This window comes from Dreissena polymorpha, chromosome 5 (assembly GCF_020536995.1).
Source record: "Dreissena polymorpha isolate Duluth1 chromosome 5, UMN_Dpol_1.0, whole genome shotgun sequence".
NCBI classification, from domain to species: Eukaryota; Metazoa; Mollusca; class Bivalvia; order Myida; family Dreissenidae; genus Dreissena; species Dreissena polymorpha.
The window spans coordinates 19070135-19096424 of NC_068359.1; the positions used below are offsets into that span (position 1 = coordinate 19070135).

General features: G+C 33.6%; 1 protein-coding gene across 1 annotated transcript; it reads left to right on the forward strand.

The window, feature by feature from the left end:
• Positions 1-733: 733 nt before the first annotated feature.
• On the forward strand, positions 734-26157 carry LOC127831085 (uncharacterized). The gene is made up of 11 exons (XM_052356072.1): positions 734-1949; positions 5623-5778; positions 7204-7530; positions 9076-9118; positions 14960-15031; positions 19198-19347; positions 19623-19847; positions 19978-20124; positions 22564-22740; positions 23341-23568; positions 25964-26157. Exons 1-11 carry the CDS (start codon positions 1452-1454, stop codon positions 26155-26157), a joined length of 2217 nt encoding a protein of 738 aa, XP_052212032.1. The 5' UTR covers positions 734-1451.
• The last annotated feature ends 133 nt before the right edge of the window (positions 26158-26290 follow it).

Sequence of the window (26290 nt, forward strand, 5' to 3'; positions counted from 1 at the left end):
CATATTTTTTTACAATTATTAGTTTATATTGATTTGAAAATATCACGACTGGCATATAACATTACTTGAAAAAAGTTCATATTTTCAGTATATTCGCTAATAAAATTTCGCGATGTAAAATCATAACATCGTGACATAACGATAAACATACTATAAATAACACAAGTAGATTGGTCATTTTAAATATAAAATATATACAATTCACAACGCATGCACAATTGTATTCTTGGGTTTACCACGTGACGATGATGATCAATCTACTTGCGTTATGTATAGTTCACTGGTAGTTACCTGGTACCTGTACCCAGTAAGATTTATTACCGAATAACTGAAAATATGAAAACTTAACAACTTTTTTATAGTAATGTAATATACCAGTCGTGATATTTTAATCAATATAAACTCATAAAACGGTATTTTAGAACTTTTCTTTTTTCATCAATCGCGGTTGACGGTCCCTTTAAAACCAATTCGCGAACATGAATATTCAATTAAAATTCTTACGGGGATCAAACTCACGACTAATAAGTCATACAAAGTAATGACAGAAGAAAATAGTTTACTTACCAACTTGCTTAATATTTTGTTTGAATTTAATGATATTACTATACGAATTTTCGAATGCCTCCATCCCCTTGAGAATCTGTTCGATACCAAAGTCTATTTAATTGGAAGATGTATCCATTTTTTAGACCTTTAGGATCATGGGTCGTTTAGAATGTTATCATCTTAATTAGCATTTGTACTTTCGATTTCAAAGTGGTTTAATTAGATTGGAGCCCATTAAACAAAACAAATCTCGTTTATATGTTGCAAGAGTGATAAGAATAATCTAACTCATCAGCTGGAATAACGTCGTGTATAGTTCATTGACCTTTATGTAGAACCTTTGCGACATTTTCATCTAGAGTGCATAAGATATATATATACATTTAAATCAGTCGCAATTTGTTTTTAAAATGGATATCAGAGGCATTTTTTCAAAGTGTGAGATTAAACCATACTTTACAATATATATGGATACGTAACTATACACGAATACATCTTTGTTTAGGGAATTCTCCATACATGCATCGTATTTTGCATTGTTATAATAAAACAGTTTCACTAAATTTATGTTCGGGAATCCCCGAAACAAAAATAAACAAGCGTGAAGAGATGAAGGATAACACTGCTATATCTAATGGCACATACATTTAATCTTTCGAATGATATAAACTTATTTATTATCAAAACTTATGTGAAGGTTTAAACATAAAATTCCAAACATATTATAAAACATGTTTGTGCATGTACAGCACAGTACATGTAATTTGATCGTTTTGCGTGTCTGATCTAATGAAAATACGAAGAAAACCGGTGTTGTGTTTTAATATTTACTTTACGTCATTCAGAAGGATTTATGTCAGTCGTCCCATTTGAAAATTAAGTTATTGTGCATGGACTGAAGAATGGATATTGAACTCAAGGACATAGGTACACGAAACTGGGTGAAAACGTGGCTAGCGCTCAGATGTTTTAAAGACGCTATTCTACCTTTTATGAAAGACCAATGTGCTAAACAATACCTGAAGGACATTAGTTATATTAAACACCTTTCGGGATCGAAAGCATATACGTGCAATTTGTGTAAAGTTGATGAATTAAAACCACCCAAAAAGAAAAAGACAAACAAGGTTTGTCCAGACAACGGGAGTTGTGGGTATTTATGTGATCGGATAATAGACGTGCACGTCAAGAATGCTCCCAACTGGTCCAATACCAATTCCGAATTTTGGTCAGATGATACACGTGGTCCATGGGAAAGGATCAAGTGCTTCATTCATACTCCAGGGTACAAGGAGAAGAAAGACATTTCAGAGGCGGATATAACAGCTTTTGTGCAGATTTGCACCAGCAACGAATTGTTGAAGACGGCATTCGGCACCGACTTAGAATGTCTTGAAAAGGTGTGTCTTATTTTTGTTTATGTGAAATACTTAAAAAAATGTATTGGTAGTAAATGGTCATAATTTGATATTTTGCAAGTGTTAGTTTGATTCCTATTTGTTTTGTTGTTCAGTAAGTCTACAGTACAATTGACATGACGCCTTATCTATGATCGCTCCGCCCACTAGAATTGATCCACCAATCAGCAATCGATTAATCGGGCGCACTCGTTAGCAACGACCTGTCCGCCATTTTCTAGACAAGCTACATGTTTAGGTTCACTTTTATTCCAACGAGTTTCGTTTGTTTTCCTCTTTAAAAAACGATTAAAAATGGTTAAACGGTGTCAATGGGGATTATGTAACTCGGACAATCGATATCCTGAAAGATTAGTTGGTGACATTTAATTTATATCGTTTCCAAAGCCGAAAAGAGATCTTGAGTAGTGTAAGAGATGTATAAATACACGCAGTCGTCACCACGAACAACTGAACGTCAACACTGTCAAAGACAATTATAATATATTTTTATCGGATATACTAGCAGATTTAAATAGTTTATGTTATCGATCTGATTATCACATAATATTTCACTTTTTTAAACATAGTTTTATCAGTTACTAGGTCAGAAGCGAGGTTCATCTGCATTACTTAAAGAGAAATAAAACCCAGCATGAAGCCTAATTCATGCTGTATTTTATAACTTTGATAGTAATGCACTTAATTGACATCATACATGTTATTGGAAGGTGACATGTGATATATTATCTTATAAACGGTATCTACACATTTGCACTCATGTGGTGTCACCAAAAAACGCTTTTGATCCACACTAGGAGCTCGAATGCCTAGATCTCATTTTTTAAACGAGTTTTGTTTATTTTGTTCGGATTTAAAAAACGGAAATGAAATATGGCGAAAACGGTGTAAAAAGGGTTAATGCAACTCTGACATTTGGTATCCAGAAAGATAAGTTAGATGAATTAAATTTATACCATTTCCAACGCGGCAATGCGGTCTTGACAAGAGCGAGTGGAAGCTTCAAGAATTACCGAGATCCCCTTTATAGAACATTAATTTATTTCACAAACTTGAAATGTCATATAAGCAATAACTAAGCATTACCGGGTATTAAGTATGTATTATGTCACGTGTGCATGTAAAATAATTGATAATTTCGGTACCCAATTCTTGTAACTTTACGAAATCCCCGTTAAAAATCGCGTTTCTGTGTGTGTCAGAAACAAGTGAAAACCATTTTGTTATTATTTTAATAAAGACGTTTCGATAAATGCTATTGTAAAAGAGTTATTATTACTAATATTAGTTAACCAATAAATGCGGTAACTTCGGAGAAGTCGGTACCTGCGCGAGCGTCTGATATTGGTAGCCTTATTAATTTATAATAGCCTGACCGTATTCCATTTCGTACAACGCTATTTTTATATCAGACAATGTCCAAACTTACTGTCTTGTTTTTGCGCTTTAAATTAAAGTGATTTATAAATGTCCCATAAGCAATGTTTAATATGATTAATATCACTTTTATACGCAATAACATGTGGGATTGAGGTACCCACCCGGCGTCAGAAAGCCCGTAAAACTTCAACGAATTCCCAGTTATAAAGCGCTATTTCGTGTCAAATACACGGGTAGGGGGGAATGTTTCGGTAATAATTTTGTTAATAACACGGGTAAATACCGGTGAAGTGTTAATTTATTGCAAATACCACCATTACACGTAATAACGGGTTCGATTTTGGTAAGCGCGCAAGCGTTTGAGAGCGTGTTTAATGTACCGATTTACCCGTTATAAATAGCTGATGTTCTCTTTAATCGTATATTTTTTGCATTTGCAGAATAACTAAATGGCATCAACCCCTTTACAAGTGTAATATGGTGTTAAACAAGTCCATACAATCATCCGGAATATCGCGTAAATCTATATGCAGTCCATAGGCAAAGAAGCCATTTTGGTGTTAGCTTGTCTAGGTTTTCTTCCCGCTGAGCCACGTGATTAAGTGGGCGGAGCGATCACTGATAAGGCGTCATGTCAATTTATAGACACACACCGTTTATTTATAAAATTAATATAAATACAAAAACGCAATAACAATCAGGAAATTACTATTGGTTTATATGGAAAATTTCAAAAATATTGCTTTTCCGGAAAGCTCTTGAACAAGCGTACTTTTAAATATCCAAACCTAATTGATTAACATTTTGTAATTTGATGTACTTTTGATTGAATGGGGGTTGGGCAGGTAATACGTATGTTTAACATTGACATATATCGTTTAGATTTTGTGTTTGTTAAATTTAGATGGTTAAGATGGTTAATTATAAACTAAAATATGTTGTGCTTATCTTAACAGATATAACGTACATAACTATCATAACCGACACTGCACAGTGATTATTTAATAGTAAAACGTTTACAGGTCGAACATGTGTTAACATGACTTTAATCATCTCCTTATTGTTTTATTACCGTACGAAATAATAGTGCGTTCATACAAACACGCTTCCATAGTGTTTTTATTTCGTTCCAAAAGGATACAGGTTTTAGACATTCAAATTGAAGATTACAGCATGGTAACTACAAATCTGAATGAATGTTTTAAATCCGTCAATTATCGAGAGGGTTATGCCCCATAAACATGTTTAAAATTGTTATTTGCCTGCTAGAACAAGGTCAGAAATCTTTAAAACACTAACAATTTGGGTGCGAAATATATCAAATTAATTTATTTTAATTAAAGGCTTATAATGCAAACTAACAATGGTTACATGTATAACAATTAGTACTGGATACATACATTCAAATATTCAGACTTTTTTATCGACTTAATAAAGTATTAATGACTTGGGGTAAAACTATATTATTTATTGTATTGTGAAATAAGAATATTAAAGGGACAGTCAACCACGAATAACGAAAAAAGAAAAGTTCTAAAATATTGTATTTTTGTACAATTATTAGGTTATATTGATTAAAATATCACGACTGGTATATTACATTACTTGAAAAAAGTTCATATTTTCAGTATATTCGGTAATAAAATTTCGAGATGTGAAATCGAAAGTACATCGCGAAAATATGTCACATAACTATATACACACTATAAATAAAGCAAGTAGACTGGTCATTTTATATATATAATATATACAATTCACTCTTTTGATGGATCTATTCTTAACATAACATAATTAAGTTCAACTTACTAAAGGTAAAAAGTGCGTGACATTTACTTTTGTCAATAAAAAAGGTTTTGGGTCGTCATTATTATGGAAATTTGTTTACACTTAAACTGCTTTTTTATTGAGGTCAATATGTAGCAGTTTGTCCCCTTAAGTTATTCTTGAGTCCCTTTTTTACCTGTCCTTTTTTACTTGAACGTGATCATGTTTCATTTCATCGTCGGATACCCACGTTCGACCCCTTCCGCTACTCTCCATTTATCATGCTGGAGAGTAACGGAATGAATTAGTCGTGGGTATCCGACGATGGTTTCATTTACAAGGCGTAAAGGTGTTTAACATAGTATTGACGTAAATGACCTTGTTTTTTCTATGTTTTATCAACGTAGTTTAAATCTTGTTATTATATTTTTATATAACATTTAACAAAATAAACTTACATTTATTACACACTTAAATCGTATTCTCATTCTTTGGCCTGACTCTTTTTCAGGTTCGGGATATTCGGAACGGAATGTGTCATTCAGGATCAATGGCGGTGTCTGGGAATGATTTTCTGACATACGTGAGACTTATTGAAAAAGCACTCAAGCTTACTATTTTTGATGGCTATCCATCTGCCAATGAAGAGCTTAACAAGCTGCACACTGTACGTACATTTTCCTTTAGATAAATGTTTAGTATATGTGAATCTTTAATTTACATAAACCTCTACTTTTTTTGGCAACAGAAGTAAACTGTAATTCAAGGTCATACGAGTATTTGTCGTCCGTCAAGTGTCTAGTCTTCAGCATTTGCCCTGTGAAAACCATATTATTTTTCTAATCGTAATGGAGCCTAGTCACAACATGTGTAAATGTTATAATTCGTTTTTGTTTGACACTTTTTGATGTGAGTAAACTATTCACTAGGTCCAATTCAAGAAAACAGTTGACCACTCCAGATGTTAATTTGAGGTTAATCTTCATGAAAATTGGTCAGGACATTTGTTTTACAGATATCTCGGCCGGGTTTGAAACTGGCTCACTTAAGGTCGAATACTATGTCACTAAGTGAAATAGAAGAAAAAGCTTATGAACATCCAACAAATTACATGTATGGATAGACTTCCATGAAACTTGGGCACAACGTTTTGTTTCAATGATATTTAGGTCGAGTTAAAAGCTGGGTCACATGGGAACATAAATAGGTCACCTAGAAAATCGAAGAAAAAGCTTGTGGACACTACAAGTGACATTGTAAGTCCAATCTCCGTGCAACGTGTCATGAAATTTGTCTGAGTGATAGTTTGGTCGAGTTTTAAACTGGGTCATATGAGTTAAACCATATGTAATGCGTCAAAATTATAACACAAACATGTTACACACCTTTTTATACGTCAGATGTTTCATGATCTTCATGAAACTTTTTCCAAAGATAACATAGACGAGCTGGAATCTGGGTCATATGCGGTCAAAACATAGGTCACTGGGTAAAATTACATTAACGATTGGGACCACTTTAGAAATCACATTTATTGACCAATCTTTATAAAAGTTGGTAACATCATTTGTCAAAATTATATTTTGGCTGATTTTGAAACTGTTTCAAATATGGTCACACATAATAAAGTTCCTTTGGTCAAATTAAATAAACAGCTTGGGAACGCACCATATACCACATGTATTGCCCACTTTTTGTTAAACTTTGTGCAAACAGTTTTCTCAATGCGAACTCAGCCTTGTTAAAATGGATCACGTGGGGTAAAACTATTTGAGAACAATTATCCTAATAATTCATCAGAAGAGTTCTAAGCAGGATCAAAGGGTTCCAAAACTAGGTTAGTAGGTTTAATATAAGCAAAATCTCGTAAACCTGTTTGCGGTTGGTTCTCAACTATAGTCGTCAGGTGTTGGAGCAGTTTGTCGTACAAGTCTATTTTGGAATATTGTGAACAATATATGCTGAGAACAATTTGTTTATTGGGGTCTAGGTTGAGCGCCTTCTTGAAAATAAAAATTCACATCATATATAGAATTTGTTCCATATTTCGTGTGTAGCTTACTTTGAAACATACATGTTCTTTTGATATTAGTTAGAACATGACAACGGAAAAGTAACAATAGAAGACGAAATGACTGCTAGAGAAGAAACTATTGAAGCCATCAGAGAGGTGAAAAAGATGTTAGAGCAACAAGTCAGTACAGACCTTTTCAAAAAAGAAATAGCCAATTTAAAAACTAACGAAGACGAACACATACGATTACTAGAACAAAGATTTATTTATATAGAGAAACATTTGCTAACATTACAAGAGGACCACACGAAAAACAAAACGCGTTTGGAAGAGCACAAGAAAATCGTAAGCAACATACAAAAAGGAATTGCTGCTCAACATACGACCATTAACGAGATTGCTGTTGTAAGTGTGATTGTTTTTATAATTAGCTCTACACAGCACGAAGTTTTCAAAACGAGCTATTGCAATCGCTCGTTGTCTGGCGTCCGTGGTCGTGCGTTGTGCGGTGTCTGTAGTGCGGTTTTCGTCGCGAACTTTAAGCTTGTTTCCACTTGAAAGACCCCATTTTTCATACAATCTTGATGAAACGTGGTAAGAATGTTTATCTCGAATTTGTGTACGCGCGTTCAATAAGTTGATAAACAGGTCAAATGTTAGAAATAACCTTGTCACCACTCAATAGACATTTCCAACTAAAAATTGATAAACCATCGTGATAATAATTATATTGACCATATCTAAGCCGAGTTTGAATCTGGGTCACCTTCGTCTTTAAACTTGGTAATACGATCAAATTGTTTGATCACATTGTTTCCACTACCAATGCAACATTTATTACTCAATCTTGAAGAAACATGTTAAGAATGTTTATCTTTACTTAACATAGACCGAGTCCTCATACGGGTCGCGTACGTCTATAAATTCGGTCACCAGGTTCAATGTGAGAAAAGAAAAACTACGATTTCCACTCTAGAGACCATACTTTTAACACAATCTTGATAACATTCATCTTTGGATTGATTACGCCGAGTTCAAATCGCTGTCACGTTCCTCCGGAAAACAATGTCACCGAGACAAATCATATCAAAACCTTTTTACCACTTCGAAAGCAGCAATATGTCTCAGTCTTGATACAACTTGGTCAGTATGTTTATTTTACAATATCTAAGCCGAGTTTGAATATGAATTACGTGCGTCCACTGGGTCAAAATGTCAACTCTTAGAGATAATCTTGTTGCCATTCTAAAGGCCAAATCCATTACTCAATTTTGATTACATAATGAAGAATGTTTATGTAAACAATGTAGACCTCATGCGAATCTTAGTCATGTTCATCCCAAAATTGGTTCACCGCGTCCGATGTCAGAAAGAAATAGAAATTGTATCCACTCTAGATGTAATATATTTAACACAATCTTAATAAAACCTGGTCATGTTTATCTCGACCTTTCCTACTGCGAGCTCGAATCTAGGTCACGTGCGAACATAAACCAATTCACCAGGTCAAATACTATAAAACCGTTTACCACCATAGAGGCAACATTTATGACTCTTTTTTTTATTAAACTTGGTCAACATCTTGACAATATCTAAGCCAAGTTTAAATGTGGGCCAGGTCTCCAGCAATTGATGTCCCATGAACACATGTGAGCCATCATGACCCTCTTGATATAGAGAAACACGTTAACGCCTATACACAAAGTATCGATTCGTGTTGCGCAACATACATGTGCTATCAGACAATTCTATATCTCAAAATCCATGCAATAATAATTTTCCGTCACATTACCAAAGTCTAAATGCTAGTCTGCTCAACTGTTTGCAAATAACAAATGAAGACGGGTGCAATTTTGTAATACGTATTTTATTGAACCATATCACGCTAAATTGCTTGTTGTATAGTTAATGGTTTATTTGTTAGTTAATGCTTTATTTGTTATGTTACAGGATGCCAAGAAAATTTTAGGTCACTCTGAACAGATTCCTCAAAGTAAGTAATCGATCACAGTTTTAAGGGTATAATTAGCTATTAGTTTAGTTATTTTAAAGTAGATACTGCCTTGAATTAAATATGATATAAATATAATGGATTTCATAACATATTAATCTGAAATTAAATTGATTTGATAAATTTAATAATAATAAGAATTGTACTTATCGATCGTCCCAATGCGGCGCTCTCAGTTTGGACCATTTTATGCTTATAGTTCGTGTTTTGTTATGAACGATTTAGATAATTGCAAGATATTTCCTTCTGCTAGAGTTTCTGAAGGTTCGTTGTTTGCTTTATTGTTCGCAGAGTTTCCTTAGCGCTTTAAAAACTTATGTTTCTTTCGATGCCGGTGCCAAAATTTCGTTCACAATACATGGTTACATATATTGAAAAGTCGTTGCAGTTTTATTTAAAAAAAAAAGAAATCACACACATAAAAACATATGGGTGAGTCCAAATATAACGAAGCCTGAAACATGCCACTTACTTTCTTCACTTCATCGAATCGGTGGATACTAATTTTAGTCCAGTCAATCACTTTAGTTGAGGTATTCCCAAACTTCACGTTATGCCGATGATCCATTAAAATGGCATTTAAAACCCATACTTAATTATCCTAAGTGTACTTGTTTATGCCAGAAAGTAGAAAGAAAAGTGTTTATTATTTTATTATTATTTAAATAGCAAAATATATTAAAATGAACGATTCTCTTTTAAATCCAGATTCATCTCGGAGCTAATAACTCTTTTAAGCAACAGGTATAGGATGATCCCCCCAAAAATAACTTACGTTTACAAATTTAATTTGCATAATTTAGGGATTAAATACGCCCTTAATAAACAGCACCGCGGAAATCACCTTGTTTTAAGATTAAACGCGGATAATCGTGGCGTGCTTCAAACGCGGATAATCGTGGCGTGCTACAAACGCGGATAATCGTGGCGTGCTACAAACGCGGATAATCGTGGCGTGCTACAAACGCGGATAATCGTGGCGTGCTACAAACGCGGATAATCGTGGCGTGCTACAAACGCGGATAATCGTGGCGTGCTACAAACGCGGATAATCGTGGCGTGCTACATGTAGTTTGGAAAAGCTAAACATTCTTAATGTGTTACTTATAACATCAGTACCAATATTTCTATAAATGATGCTTTGATTCATAACTATGTATTCATAAATGAATACAATTATATAACAAAACAAAATCGAAATAGTCTGAGTATTCATACTTCTGCTAAAACAAGTTGTTTACTGACTATTTTGTATAGATTGCGTAAGGAAAAGCACAGTTAAAACTGTCATGAGATAAAGTATGTTAAAACATAAAAGAAATCTCTCTTGCCACTACAATAATACCTTTCAATTCTCATAATTGCTTAAGACAGTAATACAGCTCCTGCACACTAGATATACCCTATTGGCTTAATGTTAGTTAATAAAAATTGTCGGCATCTCAAGTTTATATTCAAAATGTTTCATTAAAGATATGATTTTGTAATAAGATTTGAACAAAATTAAGTTTTGCAAACTTTGCAAATACTTAAAATCACTGTTTCCACAACATATTAAACCGCGCCGAGCATAGTAATTTCAATCAATAGAACGCAGACTATGTTATGTCATATTGCCTGAATTACGTTAAATTTAGTGCACAAGACTGTCCGCATTGTACGCATGTTGCGTTCCTCTTCTTTGCAGAACTAAGCTGACCAAGTTTTTATATCGCCGCTTGAAATTAATGCATTTTAGTGAATGTTAAAAGTGATTTGTTGGGGTTATTTTAGCCGCTAATGATAGTCTAGACGTTAAAATGACTGACAAAAGTTCTTAATAATTCTTTGTTAAGTACAATTAGTAAAATGCTCAGCTTACTATTATGCGTGTTTCAAATAAAAACCAACCCTCGTGATTCCTGCAATAAACAGGTATTATTGTGTGCTGGAATTTGCGTCCGCATTTGTATGAATCACAACCTTCGTCATTACAGGATCTCTGTTTTGGTTGGTCATTGCGCAATTCACCACACATAATCGGCCAAAGTAGACCATAATCTCATAACCAAAACCTACCATTGTCAATGGCCGGCTTATGATAAAACGATCTAATGTATTTACATTTTTAAAGAAGATATTATTAATATATTATAATTGATGTGATTTAATACCCTTAAAAGGACTCGCCCACAGTTTGGTAAACTGACAAATTTCAAAATAATTATCAAATATCAAAACAGAATGTTTAAGTATATTTACTTATGTTTTAACAAACGAAATAACTTTTTTTTTCTAAGAATTAATATGGATGATCATCATGCGCAACTAGTATTATAATCAAAAATCGTTTGTAACGCTGAAAATTGTAACGTGAAGTGCTAACATAACGTTTAAACGTGACTGCTACAAATACTAAAGCATGCGTGTGGCAAATGTAGGGCACCGGCTATTGCTTCCAGATGTCGCGGGTTCCAATCCCAGGGACGGTACTGTTTTTATTCATCTTTTTTTCTTGCTACTATCATTAGTTAATACTATTAAACACATTATAGATTTATTAATAAAAATACTGAATGGCATTTTTCAAAAATAAAACAATATGTGAGCAAGTCCATCGCTTTTATCGATATTGGTAGATTTTGTCAAACATGTTATTATATTCTATGATTATATTTCACAAGTGTAAACATTATCATGCCATTTTACTGTATTTTTTACCTTTAATTACTTCAATTTGATAAAATAAACAATATAAATAACTTTGTTCAACATTAACAAAGGAGAAAAGTATACAGCAAATTCATATCGGGTGTTTTAAAATATTAATAAGTTAAATACTTCGACAAAGAAAGTGAATTGGTATACAACCAGCAGGGTGCAGGCTCACGTGACATTGTTGGGTTCACAATTAAACATTAATAGATGTAGTGTGTTTTTTAAATACCTTTTTAAAACATTTTTTAAGAAAGTCAACTAGTGCATAAAAGACACGTTAATTGTTTCGTCTAACGACTTCGCCTTCTGAATCGCTTCGAAGATATTAATGATAATACAAGAATGGTCATTGTGTGACTCTTTTACAATGTGTTTCAACTAGTTCCGATCAGTTGCAATTGTAGATCTCAAAACAGATTAAAAAAATAAAAATAAAAAATAAATCGTCTTCTTCATGGGTTAGGGCTTTAATATTTTGTATGTTAGATCGCCTAGCGGTCATCTTCTAAAGTTGTTCATTCATGCCTCTTGGGTATTAAATGGCCACGCCTCAGGGTTCACGTGATGTCTGTACACTTATTTAGTAAAATGACCTAAATTCATTCTCTTTAACAACAAGACTAAGCAGTGTACTTTTGTGCATATAACACATATTGGTGGTTTTCTGCCAAGCTTGTTTAAATCATGCCATTAGAGTTCGAATTTGCCGCACAATGGAGCTATATTGTTGCCCATATGTGAGCACACAGTGTTCAATAATATAAACATAACACTTTAATTGAATATAGCTAAATCCTGATTCCAAATGTAGTGCTTTCACAGTGATATAATTGGTGTTCTAAGTCTTCTGTGATGGATCCCATCTGGACACGGAATTTAGGTAGGGACCAGCACAAATGAACTTTTTGAGAAAAAAACAAAGGAATTGTTTTCGAGGATAAACAATGGTGTTTCTCTCGTTCTACCCTAGGGGTAGACCATTGGCTGAAATGTTCCCATAAAATTACAGTCAATTTCACCTCAAAACAGCAAGGTCTGTGTTTGTTGAAACAGTAACTCGATTACTCTTTTTATGTTCGAATTCATCAGCATTGAGGACAGACAGTTTGCTAAAGTTCAGAAATCGAATCCAGAAACATATACTAAGGTTGCCATAGTGTATCTTCTCTGTAGGTGAGCATGGTCGCCTCAGTTTTGAATAAAAGAAACCTTTTGTCCACATCAAAACGATGCTCTTTTGTTTTTTTATTAGTGTTTTTATTTATAAAACTAATTATGTTTCAAAGAATATATGTCAAATTTAAACTAATTGGAAGATTGTATATCAGAACAATTCATGCGCACAAATTTATATATATTTATAATATTTATTTATAATTTATATAATATATATATATATATATATATATATATATATATATATATATATATATATATATATATATATATATATATATATATATATATATATATATATATATATATATATATATATATATATATATATATTATTGTCCAAGAGCACCATATACATTTAAAAGAGAAAACACAATTTATGCCACTCTCGGTGTTTATAAGATTGTTAAAAGGTTTACGGTTCGGGTTTAGAATCTGTTATGATGACTTGTGTATCATCAACATACTTTCACATTCACTCTCTGATCAATCGGATAAGTCTTCCGTTTACAATCAGCGCAGTAAGCAGCCACGGCTCATTTCCCTCAAAGGTACCCCTTTATACACCTGGGTGGAGAGGAGCAAGCGTGTGATTAATTTTGTGCTGAGAAAAATCCATTGACCTTTCGATTCCTAGACCAGCACTAGACCACTGTGTCCACTGTCAAATCAAATAAATAGTATTATAACATTTCTTTTAATATGCAATTTTTCTCACTACATAATAACGATATATATCATTGTAAAAATGAAATAGTGGCGAATAATTCTGACTCCATGTATATGAATACTCTGTATAATTGAATATTCGGGGTTTTAAATGCCTGAAATGTGCTATTCAAATAAACGGAATCTTTCTAATGTATAAAATCTTATATTACGCTGCAAGGCCCAGAGATTGTGTATTTGGTATAGAACATATTTTAGTTTTGTCCAGATTTTCCAAATTTATTTTTCAAATCATTTTAATTTATGTGACAAATACATTTAATATGAATATGTTTTTGCTTCCCTTATTATCCCGTCTGAGCATATAGTGTTCATTGGGGGCATTAAGGATACCGTGATATTTATCGAGTCTAATTGTTCATCCGTTAACTTTCTTCTCACCATTTCTCCACGTGAACCGATGGGCAGATTTTAATGAAACGTTACATTTGAGGAATAATGATACAGAATGCTCTTTCAAAATTGTAAGTCGTTCCGGCCCGTTGCATTTATTGGTTCCTGGAGCTAAAATAGATTTTGAAAATAGAAACTTAAAACATCGCTTATAATTGTAATGGTTTCGGATTTAATGATTGGTCTGTAAAATCGTACAGTGTTTCTTTACTTGCTACGTTAAAAAAATTCCCATTGTGTCAAAACTATCCAAACCCCAGGGATATCATGATTTATATAGACTGATATTGTATGTACCTTTTTGATCATCTATGTAACCTCTTGCGCCGGGGGTTTAATATTTGTTGTGTAACATTATTTGGTTTTTAATCTACCAAGTTTGTTCAAATAATGCTCTTGTGTTACTGTTAGGTTTGGTATTTGGCATATAACAGTTTATGGTAGACCTCTATCATGTTTGTTAAGATAATGACCCTGGGATAAAAACTGGCCAAGCCCCATGGGTCACATGATATATATGGACTTAAATAGTTAATAGCTTGCACTATTAAATATACACATACACGTTTAGTTTCTTCATGTCTCAGCTAAGTGAACTAGTATTTCAATAGTCCGACGTTATGCTCAAACGATTGTTATGCAATCTTTAACAACATACCTTTAACCTACCCCATTTGTTGTCTTTACTCTTGTTTAACTTACACATATACACTATATTGTTAATTGTTTAGTGATAAACAACCCATGATCATTTTAGCTTGTTCACACAATGACAAAATGCATCATATTATACTCCTATTATGATACTTGTATTTTTTCTTTTTCCAGTTTTGGCAGTAGTTAATCAATTGTTCGAGAAGTCATTGCAGTCGCCAACACCTATTACTGTTCAAGTACCAGGTAAAAAAACATTTGACGTTTGCTTTATGAACTGATAATGAACTGTAAATGTAGCTGGTCAAACAAAGCATTTTGACCTGGTTTGTATATTATATATATTCTATAGAACTTGGTAATGGATTTATATTACATATATATTTTGCAAGCATGGCAAGAAACATGTAAGAATTTTGTAACAATTTGTTGATTACCCCATGAACATGGTTGTTTTATTTATTTATTTTATTATTTCTGAGAACAAAACTTAAATGTTGCTTTTTGTTTAATGCATAAACAGTAACACTGAACTATCGGGTGTGCCAAATCGCATACATGTAAACGGTTAGGGGTTAGCGCTTGCTTAGATAAAAAAGCCAACTTGCAGAAGGCTTGATCGAGAAGTCACAATGGTCGAGATTGAGTGTGCGTGTTTGCATCCGAGCTCCTCTGGACTTAAACTTTGTGCAGGGTTCCTAGCCAACCTGGAAATTAGGGAAAACCTGGAAAAAGACTTTCACCTTTTCCAGCCAGGGAAAAGTCAGGGAGTTTGGAAAAAGTTCCTGAAATTAGGGAAAAATAAGGGAATTTGATTGGTCTGATTTTCCTGACTTGTGTCGAAAAGTCCATACAATTAAAATAGCAAATCGATTTCCCCATGCATGGCTATGGTGGCTTTGTAGTATACATGTAGCTTAGTATACTATTAGTAAATACCTATAATTCATGTTATTGTCTGCAGCTGCTATTTATTGAGGACGTCTAAAACAAGAAATTATGATCTTGTAATTTTTATTTTCCATCAGGAAAAAGTCAGGGAATTGTGTTCATACAGCAAGTTGGAAAGCCTGTTGTGTGTGCGTGTGTGTGTGTGTGTGTGTGTTTCGACATTACTCACCAAAACTTTTCACAATCTTTAGCCGACATGTCGCGTGTTTTAGCTTTCGCCTTATTTCAACGGTCACGGTAACGATAAGAAGTCAAATGTCAAATACAACTGATTGTCAGCATTGTTAATTTGTCATTTATCATACAAGTTAATAATATCTTACTTCTGATGATTACCATGATGGGACGGTGTGCCGCATGTAACAAATGTATCCCATCCTCAAAGGTCAATGCCATACTTCAAGGTCAAATGTCAAAGCATACCATAAAAAATTTTGACCGAAATGTAACATAGCAATTCAGCCTGAACTTTAAAAAAATACCACAAATGACAACCACATGAGGTGATGGCGTGTCGCGTGTAATACGCGTGTGCCTACCTCAAAGATCAATGTCACAAAATTTAGCATCGCAATAGTTTGTACTGGCTGTAACTAAATCATTCACCTTGCGCCTGTAAAATAACACCATAAATGACAACCAGGATTTGACGATGTGTCGCATTAGACACTCTTCTCCGCATCTCTACCTCTCCACCGTCAATGTCACATTTAGTAATCAGATTTTAAATTTGGCAATAAAACCGATTGTCCGGACTTTAACCATGTCATTCATCATGCAACTACACCATTATTTATAACAAATGTTTACCACGTTGAGACTGTATGTCATTTGTCAGTTTCAACTCTCGTCAACTTCACAGATTAAGGTCACTCAAAAAGGTCAAGGTTCAATTTGCTTATAAGGCAGTTGGTCCAAACCATAACCACGTCATTCATCATGCAATTGTAAAGTCATTTACCAACAATGTTAACCATGTGGAGAAGAAGTGTCACCACTTTGCTAAATGTCTTACATATGTATTGTTAAGCTTGTAAAAGAGAAAATAAAAAAATACTGACGATGTGTTCGATTATGAAAGTGAATATCCGCTAGTCCATTCATGTTGCTAAATGACAATTGCGTAATGAAACTTGAGCACTATACACACAATGGCTATTTTCGTTGAAAATTCCTGTCTCTGCGAGTCAATAAAATGCAAGTTTTGTGAGCGCAAGCAAATCAATGCATGTTTAATACGTTTGTCTGTCAGTACTTTCATACGTCCATGTTTTCCTGTCAGTAACAAAGCTCGCCCATTAATAACACAGCTGAACACATTGGAATCCTACATCGATATTTTGTTGACATTACGCAGTTAAATGGTTTCACAGATATTTTAACATTTTAAATGACGTGGGACTGTATCGGTTATGACGAACTACTGTAGATAAATTTTTCAGGGTTGGGTTCTGACGTTATCACCTATGTGGTTAGAGTTATATCGTGTTTGACTGATTAATTGATTGTTTACTTGATTAATTGAATGATGCTTGATTGCTTGATCCAAACGTTCACGAATCTTTAGTTTATCATTCTGTGGTCTGTTTAAATACGTGGTCCAGTACATTCGATCTCCCAAAGGCCAAAAGTATGTTTCTTTTTGACTTTGAAAGCCTGATGTTGCTCACTGCGTAACAACTTGCAATCGCCACATGTTACATGCTGGTTTGTATATCCAGCAGACCACTGCTGTTACTGGGAGACATGCAATGATATAAGTCTGCATTTCGTGAATTGCTTTTCATTACACACAATTTTACTTACATATATAAAACAACAGCACTGGACCTTACTTGGTGCCAACAATAATATGACCATTTTTATGCTCCCTAATTTTGTGTCGCTTAATCATGTATACACGCGGCTTAATGTGTCCATATGCAGTGGTTGGTACACGCAATTCTCAACTCTGTGGACTTTGTTCAAACCCATTTATTATCGCGCCAAGTAAAAAAATAAGCTTCGAAATATATTCTCGTTTAGTCGTCGTAAGCATTTAAACACACACGAACACACACAACACAATCAAATCGGACTCGCGGACGCAAGTGTAAACGCACGCATACATGTGCAAGCACACACGTAAGTATTGAGCATTAACTACGTGGGCGTACGTTCAAGGGCCCGTATGCTTTGAAATCTGCAAATTAATCATATCCTTTAGTATTAACTAGTCTGAACAAATACGAATCTCTTTGTGAATTGTACTATCACAACGACCAGCTCGGACATCAATATTATTGTCAAACGTCTTCACACCGGATGTTATCGTTAACTTGCAAGAGTAGTCTCTCTGTATAATAATGTGCGCGATAATGTTTAATTAATTATGTGTACGATGAAAAAATAAAACCCAGTACATGCGTAGACTAATCATCAATGGAGACAGCAACAAAGCCAAATGCACTTAGGTTAGAGTTTAAAGCATATGTCATTCACACACAAAACAAATGATAAGTTTAAAATGACTGCACGTTAGTATTAAGGCGCATGAACGATGAATTGTTTCTACAGCAAATGCAAGAAACACAAATACAGCTGTTATGTAACACAATTCAAATGCAGGTTTTATTATGTCAACATGGATTTGTCAATAAGCAATATACAATTGTCATTGAGCAATATATGCAACTCGTATTTAGCAACAAGCATGTAGTAGCAGAGAGACCCTTCCATATTCGATATTCTGTCGCCTGGCTAGATTACTCTTTCTTAATCATTATATGTGCGTCATTTTGCGGCGTACATTAATAATCTTAAATAAGATATATATGTATCGAAATCCATGGAAAGAATTAATAAACACAAGCTAGTCATACAATTATTTGATGTTCTCGAGAAGTAAAAATGGTATTTACTATATAAAAAAAATCGGTGCCTCTATTTGGACTTTCCGACAACGTTCATTATTTCAAATATGTTTCCCTTGAACTGTATCACATCTTATGCGGCTTTGGAAATACTTACGTCGAGTTATGCGCTTCTGCTCGACTGTTTTGTGTTCTTCATTTTTGATCATAAACTATGAAGCTGTTAATGGCAAACGTATATCATGCTATGGAAGCTATTGAATCCCTTCTAAATTTTGATTCTATTCAATAATGAATTTGAGTCTTAATGCGTACGAACTTTAAGACGATGAGGTTGTCCCGAGTAGAAACATAGACAAGCATCAGCGCGGGTTGTATGTTAAATGATAAATAAATTAAACAAAATTAAATTGTACCAAGGCTTCATAAGTTTTTTTTCAGTTTAAGATAACTTTATTGTTTGCTTTTCTGTGCTCGGGTCGGAATTTCCTTCTGCGTTCTGTTCGAGTATTATACAATGCTTTTTTTTATATGTATCTATATGAGAATTAGCGCGAATAAAACCTATGCACTTTAAATTACTTTATGTGTCATATGTAAATATCACAGATTCAAAACTCGTGGTGAACGTGAACATTTCTCAGGGCGAAACACTCGTTTCCGATGTGTTAGTAAAATCCATGAACGGTGTTCGCCAGGGTGTACCAATAACTGTTCTGCAGCAACGACTCCAAACAGTAGTTGATGAACTATTTAAAGGTTTGCTTAGCATTAATACCTTTACTGCCGGCCCTCAAATAGTTTGCATGTGTTAAAATATAGTTGTAAAAAACATATGCTACTAATTGCTTGAAGTAATGTTAAAATATGATCCAATAGAAGGGAATACCTTGTAAGTGAGTAAATCAGACCACCATATGTAATGTAATATTATTAATATCGGCAAAACTGACTTACGTGTAACATATTCTTTTTAGTGAGCGTTTATATTTCTATGCCTTTGCAATATCACTATAATGAAGTGTATTTTGTAGGAGGAGTCGACCTCATAGACGTAAAAAATGAATGCATGGCGCTTTACATAAGATTTGCCAATTTTAACAGCTGGTTAGAATTTTTAAGCAAATATCTGACTGGAATAATAGCGAAGGCATTTCTACCAGTTCAAGAACACCTACGGACATATCTTGGGTTTGAAGATCTCGAACTAAAAGTAGACGTATATGAAGAGGATTTCGAGAAGTGTGTCCAGTCAATCCGTAAGTATGAAACAGTTTTATTGAGGATAAATTCGATTTAAAACTATCATTATCATATAATTAATTATCATAGTTAAGCATTTATTTAATTGCACTTTTTAAGTAAAATTAATTTAAATTTCATTTTCAGTCTATCAACTGGCACCAACCATGTTGACTGTCTGTGGGCAAGATGGCGAGAGGAACGATAAAACTCATACAATTGACCAATTGTCACTTTATGTTTCTCCAGGAAGACCAGTCGAGAGTTACGTAACACAGGGATACGTGTTAACTGGTAATGTTCAATTCTGTCAGTGTCTGTTTTCAAATTACTGAACCATTTCTTTTTATTAGAACGCTTTGATCAATCCGACAATCTTCCCGCATCGCTATTGCAGGTGGGTAGGTCTTTGGCAGTCGGTATATTGAGAACACAACCAAAAGTATAAAAAACGAGATATGTATACTCTTGTTGATCGCGTTCATATTTATATTAATCTTTAAAATTGTGAACACTATGTCACACTTTTTTAAGCTCACCTGAGCACATCTGTCTCATGGTAAGATATTTAAAATCGTTAGGTCCGTCGAACGTCCGCGCATGATGTCTGCCCCAGACTTAATTGACGACAGTTCCTCATGATCTGCTGTGAATATTTCGACCACACTTCACAGGAATATCCATTGAGTAGTCTGTTATGACAAATGTTGAATCTTCACAGTACATTCATAATAAAGGTCTTTGGGCCAAAATATGTTTTTTAAGATGAACAATTTAAAAACCTCTTCTTTAAAACCGCAATGCTCAAATATGTTTTAGTTCCAATATATCATCGTATTGTGGTTCTATTAAAAGTTTGATAAAAATCATTTCCCTATCATAAATACTGGGTAAATCCCATGGTTGACACGTATTACACTATATCGGAGAAACTATAATAAATCTTGTCAGAAGCAGAAATGCTTACAGTTTCATATTTGGTATGTGTCATTATCAAGGGTTCTTGTACAAAGTTTGTTAAAAATATGCATATGCCACTGGTTCACCAGTTTTGCATGGACTTAAATGAAGAAAATCTTTTGTCTGTATTTGCAAATTCAAAGGCGTTCATTTTTGGTATGAAACTAAATGGGTTTTCTACATAGTTTTTGTTAAATTCATGTTCAAGGTTTTTAATCTTATTCCAGGAAAAACATGGCCAAGAGTATTCTACAATTTATGTGCTAAGAATGTTCCGTAGGTCAAACTGTTCTTAAAGTAACTCACAGATTTTGTTCTTTAAAAACACAGTTCCAATAGGTTAAATATGTTTATGTAAAACCGTACAGTGGCTCACTTATGTTGTTCAAATAATACCATTGTGATTGTGTGCGTCCGTCCTAAACTTTTTATTCACACCACGAGTCATCTTCAAACGCTGAGTCAAATTTCGCTGAACTTAACAGGAATTATCCTTGAGTGACCCTTTTGCAAAGTTTTTTATATTGTTTCGGTACTCTGCATATGTGCATGTGATCACCTTAATTTAGATTGTAAGGAGGTGATCCCAATTTTAATCATGTTATGTAATGTTTATAAATGAAAATCGATTTTCAGCCGAAATCAAATAATTGTAAATACCTTTCTTACTAACATTGGAAGTTACATTTTACATGTATAAGTTATGCTGTTTTAATTATAATGGTAAACAAGATTTTTAATCTTCTAATATAATTGGAAACGAAACCTCCTTAAAGGAGAGTCATTGTGATGTCATTGTGTAAATCTATTTTAGCTCATCTGAGCACGATGTGCTTATGGTTAGATATTGTGACCACTACATTTCCGACATCCGTAGTCGTGCGTTTAATTTTAGCTAGTAAAAATTTTAGGGGCAACCTTTTTCTAATTTTGATGACATTTGGTTAATATATTGATATTGACAACGTACAGGCCAATTTGAGTCAAGTCACAGCGAGGTCAAAATGTATTTTTTAAGAAAATCGTCTGGTTGGTTATTTGTCAAAGTATCGTAATTTTTTTGGCCACCAATTGGGTTTCGTATTCAAGCGTTCAATCAAATTTAATTTCAACCGTATTTACCGCTTTAACTCTTATACTCTAATATTAAAGTTGGTTAAGTAGTGCACAGGCTTAGCGAAATAAATCGACGAAAAGCGGTAACATGGCATTTAGTGGATACGTACCGACTACTTGCTGATACTAGTACAACGCATGCCTAGCGTTATCAATCGTAGAAAATATGTGAAATACCATGACCGTGTACAGTCTGCTTCCTGATAGTGTATAGACCTATGATCACAATTGTAATGGAAAAATACTTGTCTATAACATTCCTGCCCATTTAGGAAAGGTATTTTTTTCGCACAAATGTTGACTATTATGTATCTGTGTGCCGCAAATTAAACATCCATGTACCATTCTCACGAAATATGTTCATGAAATATGTTTATTTCGTGTTTATTTAGATTATTTATTCTTTAAAATGATGTGTGTTTTTGTGTGTACTTCAACGCATGCTGTTATTTATATGTATGTTAATGACGATGAGCTTCACATGCTTAAGTCAAAAATAAACTATTCTGTTCTGTTCTGTTCTGTTCATATCAACTGAACCTTACTTAAGGACCATTCATTGTTAACATGTAAATATAGTTTAGCTCACCTGAGCACGAATATCATTTCTCAACGTTAACATGTTGGCAAATATGGTTGACATTGATATTATTTCAGATGAAGATTTAACTTACCCGAACAAGTTACTTATTAGGGGAATTCCCTTGTACAATACCGAGATACACATAGCCAAATATATGCTTGCAACAACTGGATACATCATGGAACAGGGGTCGATGACATTTCATACACGTGACCCCACTGTTGCCTTGGCAACTTTCAAAGAAAATATTGGTATTCACGTAGTTCTTATGTTGCTTCGTATTATAAGTAATATTCATTATGCAAAACTTGTTAAACATTTAAACATGTTTTAATTTGTTTGCATTTAATATCATGTTTAAATGAAGATTCAAGTTTTGCTATGTCAAAAGGCAATCAAATTTACATTTCAATATATGTAATAAACATATTAAAATTTAGAAAATTAGCATTAAGTAAAAGAATAAAACACCATCTTTATCGATTGTCATGACATAAATCATAAATTCCATTTTACATGTAAAATAATGTTTCACACCTACACTTGACTTGTCTTAGACTGTGCTATTCTGGAATATAGGTTTTTTTGCAGGTAATGAACATTTACTTATAAATTATGTTCTTAAATTTTTGTTTAAATCGGTCGTCGAATAAACAAATAAATTAACCTATTAAATAATATGTTATTTTTTAAAATTGATACCCGTTTAAAAAAAAAAAAAAAAAAATTTAAGCATTTGATCTGCAACTTGGAATGGCTACAGTGTACGAAAAAATAACAACTGTATTGATACGCTTTGTAGAATTTATTGCAATATGTAAGTTCAAATGATTTGTGTCATTGTGTGACAGATATCAATAAAGTAATCAGGACATGCACGGCACGTCCGTTGGACAACGCAGAATTGTTATTCAGCCCAGTTCCTATGACAAGAAATGTGTACATCACACACTTACCTGCTGACTTGGACACAGAGACCATCAAGTCGTATTTTGATAGTCAATCGAAAAACTCTGTATTAGAAGTGAACATGAAAGAAGACAGAGTTTCGTGCATAGTAATCTTCCGAAATACAGCGAGTAAGTTTCCTTACATTTGATAATTTTGTTTTGTACTTTCCTCTAAGTTATTTTGTTTGTTTTTCGATTTCATACCATTTCACTGTATTATTATATAATAACGAACATAATGTTAACTGGCTCTTTAGTATAAAATGCCAAGTTGGGTATACTATACAGCCAAAGCAAAGGTCCATTAAGGCATTAAACTCGCAGGTTGAGAAACCCAATAACATAATTTATTACATATTTTTTTCTTTCAAAACATGGAGTTGTTGGAATTGCAAAATATTCGTATAGTCGGATTACTAGATCATTATGCATTTTCAAAAGAGGGGAGTCGATGTCAAAAAGGTGGCGCTGAGAATAAGAGAATGCGCTGTTGCACAATAACTCACATGATTGTCGCTTAACATGACACTTTGATAAATCAATACAAGAATACCTTAGATTGTTAAAATTTTCATTACAGTCGAAACTGACCTAACGGCCACCTGAATTTACCGGTCACCTGCAGACAACGGTCAGTCTGGAATCCCCCCGACGAAAAACACTCTATATTACACTTGAATTTAACGGCCACCTGACCATAACGGCCAACGGCCACTATCTTCCACTCCGAAATTCATGTTTAACCTGAAATCAACGGTCACGCGTCAGTCGTCTCGAGTCGCGAAAATTAAAAACACAGCACATTATTTGTCCGTCTATTTTGCGTTTAAAGCGTCTGAAAGCGGTAATTGTCTATGATATTATAAAAGCGGTCCGCTGCAAGTAAACGTTTCTTTCCGGGGATAATTGTGGGGGTATATTAAACTTGATGTGCTTTTCAAGTTTCTTTATTTCTGTTGTGTGTACACGATTGCAGATTATGTCGACTATATAAACGTTTTGGATACGTTACGTATGACATAAAGAAAGCCAACGATGGCTTAAAATGTTTAAACGTAAGTCTTGTTTAAGATTTAAGAACAGAGAATGCTATACAAATGTTACCGTCTCTATGTTCAAGAACAATCCTGTTTGCTTATTGTATAATACGGCGGCTACTTAAAACAATGTTTATATCATGAGGTATATTATTTTTAAATACATACCAAATCCTCGTTAAATAGTATAGATCACACTTTTTTAAATATTGCACGAAACGACAACTGGTTTTAAGACTATATATATTTTATCATTTTTTGCCACAGTATGATAAAAGAAAGTTGTATTCAGTAAAAAAATAATTAAACGCCTTCTTTCAATTACGGTAGAAAAAGCTTATCTAATTATGCGACACACGGGCGAATCATCGAGCAACCACTTAGACATGTTTGCAAAAATACATAACGTTCAAGTAGATCGACTATACGAATGGCTAAGGCAACTACACGCTTTAAAATGTATATAAAGATACATTCGGGAAAATGTTAGACTCTTAAGTATATCGACGATATAATCAAACGTTTTTTGTGAATGTAGCAAACATTTTTGTCATTTCTGATATGAGTTTGCATGGGGTCTTCATACAGACACAATCCTAATAACGCGTTTCAAATTCATTTTTGTAAGAACTTACACATGTCTTCATGTTTAAAATTGTGCTGTAGTTCTTATTTTCGGCGAAGCTGTTTAATTTGTTTTAACATAGATGTGTTACATATTTGTATGCAGCGATAACAATAAATGAAAAATAGAAATGCGCAAATGTTCATGTTTTAGGAATTGCACACTTACAAAACATGATTTTAATATGTATGTCATATTTATACGATATGTTGCACAATCAGAATGATATAATTATTCACAGAAAAAATAACTATTTTCTTTATCCTACAAACATGGACTTACCGAAGTAATCGGAAAATCAGAAGTAGCATGCATTCGCGGCGCAACGTCTGGCTTAGTAATAAATATTTTAGCTTAACAGTTGAAGTTTAGTATTTATGGTAGATTTGTGAGCTGATTTGAAAATAAATAAATAATATAATAGCACATTTGATCAAGTATATATTTCCTTTCATCATTCTGTACAAATAGTATTTCAATTTGCAACTGTCTGACCAAACGTCGAGAAAAAAGTGAAAGATTCTTTCTATAAAAAGCGACGAACTGTATTTATATAAAGAGATGTAATAAATGTATATACGAATAGTTAACACATGCGATTTCAGATGGAAGTTGTTCTTTTGTTTGAAAGGCAGATTATTGCTGAAATATTTTTTATGCATTTTTGTGCAATAAATATGTTACCTAAGGCTATATATTGAAGATAAAAACGTCCACATCCGTTCCTCGTTTGAGAAATGTCTATTGTAAGCAATCAAATATATATATATATATAATTTTGTTATATTTTTAATAATATATATACTTGGTTCAACAGTGTGTGCATTAATGGAGCATAAGGCACAACACTCGTTTATTTCAGTTGTTGACATACTGTTGAGGCTCACTCACACCATTGCGGGACGGCATATTGAAGTATACAGATATTTTCCTTGTATCGAACGAAGTGAAACTGCTATTCTGACAAGTGCCGTGTATGAACAAACAACCGTTTGCGTCAGTCGACCTCGAAACGAGGAAATGGATGTTCTTGATAGTCAAAACTACGCTGGTTAGTTATTTTATGAAACAAATTATCTTTAGAGACACACTAATATCAATATAATATAAGTATTACTATGCAATAATACATGGTGAGCATATGATTGATTTAAATTTAAGTGAATGTTTATTACACTGCGCTTGATAA